Genomic DNA, 8,940 nt, shown 5'->3' on the forward strand with positions numbered 1-8,940 from the left:
TCAACATATCGAGGATCCTCGGACTGAAGTAAGGAAGCGAGCATTCGCGTACACGTTAACTTCGATAAACATTGGTTTAATGCAACATTCGGTGTGTACTTCCCACCTACATATAGGACATATAGAAAAGGAGGAACAATGGTCCAATCTAACAGCAAATCGGTTATTACCTTGTTACGTGAGGAATCTCCTCTCGCTAAAAGAAACGGACTTGCCCAAAAGCTTAGTAACATCTCCCTTTTCCTGTGGGAAGAGAAACCTAAATATCAAACCCGAATCTCAGGAAAGGAACGGGAGGAGAGAATTCCCCTTTTAGTAGATGGGACCTTTCAATTCTCTCCTATGCACCGATCTAGGATTCCAAAACCTAATAAACCGAGTGAGAAACGACCTATTACACAACCCCACTCAGCGTAATATGGAGGTACTTATGGCGGAACGGGCCGATCTGGTCTTTCACAATAAAGTGATAGATGGAACTGCCATTAAACGACTTATTAGCAGATTTCTCGATCACTTCGGAATGGCATATACATCACACATCCTGGATCAAATAAAGACTCTGGGGTTCCAGCAGGCCACTGCTACATCCATTTCATTAGGAATTGATGATCTTTTAACAATACCTTCTAAGGGATGGCTAGTCCAAGATGCTGAACAACAAAGTTTGATTTTGGAAAAACACCATCATTATGGAAACGTACACGCAGTAGAAAAATTACGCCAGTCCATTGAGATATGGTATGCTACAAGTGAATATTTGCGACAAGAAATGAATCCTAATTTTAGGATGACTGACCCTTTTAATCCAGTCCATATAATGTCTTTTTCGGGAGCTCGAGGAAATATCTCAAGTACACCAATTTGGAGGTATGAGAGGATTAATGTCAGATCCACAAGGACAAATGATTTATTTACCCATTCAAAGCAATTTACGTGAGGGGCTGTCCTTAACGGAATATATCATTTCTTGCGCGAGCTAGTATGATATAAATTGCACTAGCTCAAGCTAAAAGAGTTCTAGAGCAACATTTTCGAAGGATGAAATTGCCTGCTTTATGGTACCGGTAAGCCCCACCTATCAATGCAATAGCTTCAGAGCTAGCTATGTGGTTCTACACAAAAAAAGGCTCCTAAAGCTTAGCAGCTACTAGAAAGAAAGTAGTAGCCGCTAAGCAAAGCTATTCGATTTTCTTTGAAGGCTCCTAAAGTACTAGCAAGAGCTAATAGCAAAAGCAAAGCGAGTAGCCAGCCGCTGCTATCTCTTCCTATATAGCATAGCTTCCAAATTGCCCAAAGCTATTGTCCTATAGAGCTTCCACCTTCCCTACGCTAAATCAAACAAAGGAGCTACTAGAACAGCTAAGGTAGTAGCCTTAGATTTGGCTGTAGCAGCTAGGAATTGAGCTTGAAAGCTTTGCTTTTGGTTTCATTTAGCTGTAGCTGATTTGGATTGAAAGCCTGTAGCAGCTTGGAGCACACTCGATTGAACTCACACAGGGAGCAGTCTTGCCCAACGGCGTTACAGGACGTCGACATTGGTCAATGAGGAGATTAGGCGGCAGTTGAAAGAGCTGCTCGAAAAGGGTCATGGTTGGCCCAGTACATCCTCTTGTGCCTTGCCCCTATCTCTAAAGGGTCTTGGTGCCGAAGAAGGCTCTAATTACACCACTTCGCTGGAAGAACGGTTTGGTATAATCGCCAGGATTTCAATCAAGATTCAATCGGTTAGTTTGAATGCGTGAAAAAAGACTGTACAAGAGGTCATATACAAGAAAAAAGAAAAGGTAGACTCAATATCATAGAAATCTAATACATCGGAATCCGCACCGTCTTATTCGTTTGCAAAAATAGGACTCAAAAGAATCATGATTCGGTAAATAGGCCACTGATCGGCATCCAAGCTTTACTAACTAATAGGGGTGAGGGTCCGGCAAGCGCGTACCAAGCCATTCGAGGGTAGCTAAGCAAGGAAATAAGCAAAGACAGCTTATGGTCGTGTGCTGGCAAAAAGAGTCTCATCAAAGCTTCCAGTGTCGAGTTGTCACAAGTAGGTTTTTTAGTCATAGCTAGACAGCCAATCTCGATGTCCTTCTCCCCAGTGCAGACTCAGTATCCTTGGTTGAAAAAGGGATTGGATAAGGCTCACATTACTGCCACTTCACCAGAAGATCAAGGCCATGTCGAAACTGAAATACCAGAGGCACTTCCTCTTAGCCATTCACTAGAGTTCTTTCTTTTTAAAGAAAGGGAGGGGTGGTAGAGCAAGATTCGCGCATCCTGTTGTCCGGTCAAAAAGAAGAAGGGTCGTGCCCAGTCCCAAACTGTTCTTCCGTTCTGCCTTTCGGGAATCAGATGATGAGAGGACCAAGGCTAGATGATCGTGTCATTCTCTATACGCCTGAAAAACCGTCGTATTCGAGATCTTTCTTTTTGCCTTCGTCCAGTGGAAAGTGGAATGAACCTAGGTTTGAAAAACTTATGTTGCAGGTGAGTCACCACTTCAACAGGAGATCGAACAAGGCTTCTTTCGGCAGCTGAGGATCGCTTTGTGCCTGACTCCACTCACTACCTTTTAGCGTGAATGGATAAAGAAAGGCCCTCAAAGAGCTCGGTACCAAACAGGCACAGCTAAGGAATAATTTTGCACTCAAAGGAACATGTCATCGAAGAGTTTCCAACATTCATTCTCGAGCGGGGAGCGAGTTCAAGACCAAAGAAAGCCAGAGCATCTCTTCCTTTTCGCCTTGCCTCGAGGGCTTACGGGTCCGTGGGCACAGTTGAACAAGGCTCGTATTCAGATACAGGTGGAGTATCAGAGGTTGAAAAAGGCCAGACCATAAATCAAAAAGTAAGAAAGAAGAATCGAAAGAACCATAGCCAGAAGAACAAAGGAACTGTACATTCAGTGTTGTGTAACAAACAAAAGACAGAGATCTCGTACGAGACAAGCTTGTCAGGATTAAAGACGTTGGGATTAGATTAGCAGACTATGGATGGGTCAAGACGTCGAGTAAAGTCTCCGTCATCTCCAAAAGCGGGGTGGTTAGGTTCGAGTCTTCATCGATCGGGTGGTCGGACGCAATCTAATAGTAGTATATATTTAGGGGTGAGAAAAGCTAAATCTCTGTCATCTGGCTCCTTCCACGCAAGACGACTAGGATCAAATGGTTTACAATAATGCTAAGAAAGAAGAAGATCGAGACCATTCTTTTTGAGACAAAGGGCTTGACTTCTATCGGGTCAGCGTCGAGGAAGAGTACACCAACTAGTTGGCTATGTAAAAAGAGAGTGGGCTAAAGGGGCATTTTCAGACCGAGAATCACGAAGATGTCGACTTTGCGCTATGCCATACGATCTCAGGATTGCTTCGATTCCTTGACGCTATGTGGGAGAACTCCACCAAGCAATCGGTGGTTCATCAGAGGATTCCATTTTTGAGAGAAAGCAAGGAGAGTGGGAAAGCTAACCTACCCTTCCGTTTGCTGAATCTGACCTTCGTCCAAGAGTTCGGGCTTCTACGCGAAGAACGTGCTTTCTGACATCGAGTTTCAGCTATGCCAAGAGATCACTACTTTGATACGGTCGGTTCCATTGGTCATTCTTCAGGAGAAGTCCCGAAACTGAACTAGTCAATTGAGAGGATCATTGCTAACCCATTGGCTTCATCGAGATCGTCTCGCGCATAAGAGGGCATTTTCAGAATGAGAAGATTCTCTTTCTACACTCTAGACATATCCCGCCTCTTCCTTCCTTGCCCGCCTCAGAATATTCCTTCCTGGTGGGACGAAGTCGCATTGATTTCAATTGATTGAATCGGTTCTGGTCTTCGCTGAAAAAGTGAGGCTTTCCAAGACGAGTAGACCTTAGTTACCCGCTTATTGGGACCTGCAAGAAGCTGAGTTTCTTTGCTTTCTTTCGTCACAGTAGTTGGAAAAAGAAAAAGTCAAAGCAGCAGACCAGTAGTCCCATTATCCACCTTTAGAGACATTTTTGAAGAAGGTTCCGTTTAACACATCTTGGCCAAGCAGGAAAAGCAGGAAATAAATGCTTTGTCGGTTGAAGGTGCTCTCTTCTCTACTCCTAGGCTCACTCTTCATCCATAGTATCCTCTGCATCTTATGCATCTTCTGTCTCCTCTCTTGGTTTCAGGGAGCCTGTGAGCAAGAGTTCCCCCCCGAAAGTGGCTTTGACGGAGGGAAGTGGGCTTCATTCAATGGAATGCTTTGTTGGTTCAGCTCAAGGGGTCCGGTTTTTCGGTTTAGTGTGGAGGGAGGCGCTCTTTGTTGACCTTTCAGGAGACATGTTGTAATGTGAAGTGGCAAGATAATAGATATTGAGTCGATGATCAATCCGACGTTCAATCCTTCTAGAGATGGTGATCAGACTTGTTAAGATCTCTTCTATGCTGAGAATCATCTGTGAATCCCCATTTTGATTGACCTTGACCGGTCATTGCTGGAAAATAGGGCCCCAGCCTCGTTGGCCCCCCAATTCTAAACCCCGACCTACACAAGTGGTTTTAGAACCCACATTTTGAAAAGTTCTGTTAGGTTCTTAGTAGCAGTCGGCGACTTTTTATTCTTTTACTTCACATAGCTTTTCGTCTCCTTGATAGCTGGAAGTTCTCCAAAAGTATGAAAAGCTGGAGGACTTTGTACCATCCATTCCAGTGTGGTTGAATTCTGTTCAACAGCCCAAGGACTTGGAGCACATCTTTTGTTATTTCCACTGCTTGAAGTGATTGTTACGACCACGAAGAAACGACGAATCCCAACTACGGATATATAAGAGCCAAAACTGCTAAGGGCATTCCATCCAGCGTAAGCATCTGGATAATCAGGAATGCGACGTGGCATACCCGAAAGCCCTAAGAAATGCATGGGAAAGAGGGTCGGATTAACCCCGAAAAAAGTGATCCAAAAATGGATTTGACCTAAAGTTTCAGGGTATGTCCGACCAAAGATTTTACCCACCCAATAGTGAAATCCTGCAAATAAAGCAAAAACGGCTCCCATAGAAAGTACATAATGGAAATGTGCAACCACATAATAAGTATCATGTAGAGCAATGTCTAGCCCTGAATTTGCCGGGACTATTCCAGTGAGTCCTCCTATGGTGAACAAAAAGATGGACCCTACAGCAAATAACATGGGTGTTTTGTATTGTATCGAACCCCCCCACATGGTAGCGATCCAACTAAAGATTTTGATTCCAGTGGGGACTGCTATGATCATGGTAGCAGCGGTGAAGTAGGCACGGGTATCAACGTCTAAGCCCACAGTAAACATATGATGAGCCCAAACAAGAAATCCAAGAACACCTATACTGATCATGGCATAAACCATGCCTAGATACCCGAAAACCGGTTTTCCCGAAAAAGTCGAAACGATATGACTTATGATACCGGATCCAGGCAGAATGGGAATATACACCTCTGGATGACCGAAGAACCGAAAGAGATGCTGGTATAATATGGGGTCTCCCCCTCCAGCGGGATCAGAAAAGGTTGTATTAAAGTTTCGATCGGTTAATAACATGGTAATAGCCCCTGCCAGTACCGGAAGTGATAATAAAAGTGGGAATGCTGTCACTAGAACGGACCACACAAAGAGGGGTGATCTATGCATAGTCATTCCAGGTCCACGCATGTTGGAGATAGTTGTTATAAAATTGATAGAACCTAAAATGGATGAAATACCAGATAGATGAAGACTAGAAATTGCTGAATCAACTGCTCCTCCAGAATGGCTGGTAATACCACTTAAGGGCGGATAGACCGTCCACCCAGTGCCGCTACCCACTTCTACTAAGGCTGAGCTTAATAGGAGCAAGAGACTTGGTGGCAACAACCAGAATGAAATATTATTTAATCGTGGAAATGCCATGTCAGGTGCACCTATCAGAATCGGAACAGACCAATTACCAGATCCACCTATCATCGCCGGCATAACCATAAAAAAGATCATTAAAAAAGCGTGAGCCGTTATTAAAACATTATAAAGTTGATGATTCCCACCAAGAATTTGATCGCCGGGTCGTGCTAATTCCATACGAATCAGTACTGAGAAGCATGTGCCCATCACTCCAGCAATGGCACCGAAGATGAAATATAGAGTCCCTATATCCTTGTGGTTAGTGGAGAACAGCCATCGGACCGGATTTGTCGTCAAATTGAGATTATTTCGTTTCCTTCCTTATCAGAGAGGGGCCCTTTACTTACTTTAGGGAGCGGGGCTTCTTTATTGAAAAAGGGGGAATGAGAGGGGAAGGAAGAATGGAAAGGGGGGTGGGGAAGGTCCGGAAAGCCCTCACTTTATTGATGGGACATTTTGATCCCCTTTTCCTCTCACCCCGGTTCTGGTTCAGGAAAGGGTCAACACAAGGATCTTACTTCGAAGCAATCTCTGGAGTTTTCCCTTATCCGAACGGGTCTTGCAAGAAAATAGGATTTCATATTGAGCTCCAAATATACGCTATTGGGATAGGATGGCTCCTACTAGCTCTCCCCCCGTAAGAACCGCACGTGCGAGTTCCCCCGCATACGGCTCAAGTGGCGAAGGCCCTTTCCTTCGCGCTTGGTAAGCGCTTCGCTTTAGCCAAGCTTCGACCGCGGCTGCTCGTCGCTTCTGGCCGCCTTATTCCGTCACCCGAGATCCAAGTCAGCACCGGCAAAGATCTCTTTCTTCCTCGCGGCCGGGCCGGCTTGGAAGCAAGCTACCTGTCGCCTATCTCACCCCCTTTTTTCTTATTAGTAAGATAGGTTGCCCTTTTCTCTAATAAGAAGGTAAGCTTCCAAAGCTCCTTCCTTCTTTTAGGGTGAGTATTAATAATAAGGGTGAGCCTTCGCTTTTTGGATCGTCTTCTGCCCAATGCGGTACCCTCCCGTTTTTTGGTTCCCATTGGGTTTACCTTGTTTACAGGTCGACCCCATGGCAGCAAGAAAAGGCGATCTTGTGCTATACTCCGGTGATCTCTTTCCTACCGAGGCACGCAAACTCCCATCGTGTCCCAAATCACATTCCGTGAATCGAAAGGGGAAGCCTACTCATCCATCAGCTCCTCTCGTAGATCGGTGCGGTTTTACGAAGCGTCTAAGCACAGTTCACTCGCGTTGATCAATCAAGAGCTTTGCCGCCACTCCTTAAGGTTACCTGTTGTATCATACACTTCTTGCATTGTTTTCCACGCTTCATACCCCCCTATTTCTTCTTAAGGTAAGGTAAAGGGACAGGCATGGTGGGGTAGGAGCATTCTGTCGAAAATCTTTTTGGTTTGCCCAATCAGTCTTATGTCCTCCGAGTCGCACGGCGTTTTAACCGAAAGAACTTCTTGCGCAATTCATGCCTTTCTGTTTTTATGACCAGAAATTGTTTCTTGATTTCCATTTCAAATTGTTCTCTGGACTTTTTATCAATATGAGGTGATCGTAACACAGTATAGTTGACTCGTGATTCAGGCAATCCAATCTTCCGTGTGTAAGGCGGAAGCCCCCAAAAATGGTTTTCAAAAAATGGGTGATCAAAAGATCGAATCACTATGCGTATCTTGGTGGTCGTGACTTTTGGTGGTCTTTCTTTTTGGCTTACTCCTCTTCCTGTTCTATTGATCAGAAGCATCCAGCAGCGCCACGCCGGTTTAGAATTTGATTCTCAGGGCTAAGGCTCTCCTTATCCCCCCTCCCTTTTCTTTCCTCCCTGGCCGTGTGTGGGCCACACTTCTGAAAGGCCCTACAGGGGTCCTTCACTTACTTGTGTGAGCCCCCCGCCCGCTCACGCTCCTTACCAACAACCCGGCGCTTCGCCGGAACACACCATAGGTTAGTCCAACAACCAGTGGGCTCCTCGCCGCTGCACATTAGCAGAAAAAAGTGAGTGAATAGCCAGTCCCATGCAAGTTTATCAATCGGTTTCCTTTATCCTGTTGCAGAAATATGCAAAAAAGAAAGGCTTCTATTCTTGTGAATTAGAAAGCACTAAAAAAACTTGTGCATAGAACTTGCTATCTTTTTGATTTCTTTTTTCAAAGTCAGATAAGAAATGAGTGAGAGATGAAATGGAGTATTCATCTCCATCTCTCTTAACTAACGAAAAATAGAAATGAGCAAATTTTGGATTCTCAAAATTGATAATTTTTTTTTTAGAGAAATGGTTTTCTCCGCTATTTGAAGAATTTCGTTTGCATCTTTTGACGCATGCTCTTTGTAAAGCCAAATCCGGTTTGCGCAAATTTCTGGTTGCGGACCCGGAACCAGAAGTGGTAGTTGGTGTAATACCGCTGCAGACGGGCCCTAGCCTGAGAATTCGAGCAAGAAGCACTCTCGCGCTCTCGAGCGGTAAGCGGTTGAGCGGGATGAGCCGCCTTGTTTTCCGAAAGAGATCGGGGGACAGGTTCCCCCGAGCCTCCCCCAGGGGGGGCGAGTCTCAATTCGAGATCGAGAGAGATCTCCTCTTCTGATTCTTAGGATAGGAATGTACAGATTCGCGCTCTGAATCTGAATCGCGAAATGGAAATGCTAGAGGCGGCTCGTCTGATTCTGATAGAATCAGATATCTCATTTTACTAGAAACTTTATTTGAGAATGAATAAAAAAGAGTGAATATGAAATGCGAAATCGGATTTCCTTTTCGTGCCATATGCGCTTAGACTTGACTTTATCCCCCTTTTTTTCCCGGTCCAATATTTGTTCTCGAAAGTCTTCGTTTCCGTGTCGAAGCAAACTCTCCAAATTTATGACCAACCCTTCCTTCAGTGATCTTACAACGAACAGAAGTTTTTCCATTGTAAATTCGTACGGAGCTATCAACGAATTCCGGCAAAATCGAGGATCTACGTGACCAAATTTTCCTGTTCAAAAGAGGATCTCTCTTCTTCTTCATTCTCAACAGGAATGCATCAACAAAACTGCCCTTCCATATAGATCGTCGTGGCATGAACTCA

At 44.7% G+C, this 8,940-nt stretch overlaps 3 protein-coding genes across 3 annotated transcripts; all 3 read right to left on the bottom strand.

The window, feature by feature from the left end:
• Positions 1–4,586: 4,586 nt before the first annotated feature.
• Positions 4,587–6,170, bottom strand: cox1 (cytochrome c oxidase subunit 1). Its single transcript is given in 1 exon segment — positions 4,587–6,170. A coding segment is annotated over 1 exon segment (1,584 nt).
• A 225-nt stretch (positions 6,171–6,395) lies between these two features.
• Positions 6,396–7,619, bottom strand: rps10 (ribosomal protein S10). Its single transcript is given in 2 exon segments — positions 6,396–6,478; positions 7,310–7,619. Coding segments are annotated over 2 exon segments (393 nt in total).
• A 1,035-nt stretch (positions 7,620–8,654) lies between these two features.
• Positions 8,655–8,933, bottom strand: rps19 (ribosomal protein S19). Its single transcript has one exon. It carries the CDS (start codon positions 8,931–8,933, stop codon positions 8,655–8,657), a length of 279 nt encoding a protein of 92 aa, YP_010833759.1.
• Between the last annotated feature and the right edge of the window lie 7 nt (positions 8,934–8,940).

The sequence above is a fragment of the mitochondrial genome of Momordica charantia (genome assembly GCF_013281855.1).
Source record: "Momordica charantia mitochondrion, complete genome".
Classification (NCBI taxonomy): Eukaryota; Viridiplantae; Streptophyta; class Magnoliopsida; order Cucurbitales; family Cucurbitaceae; genus Momordica; species Momordica charantia.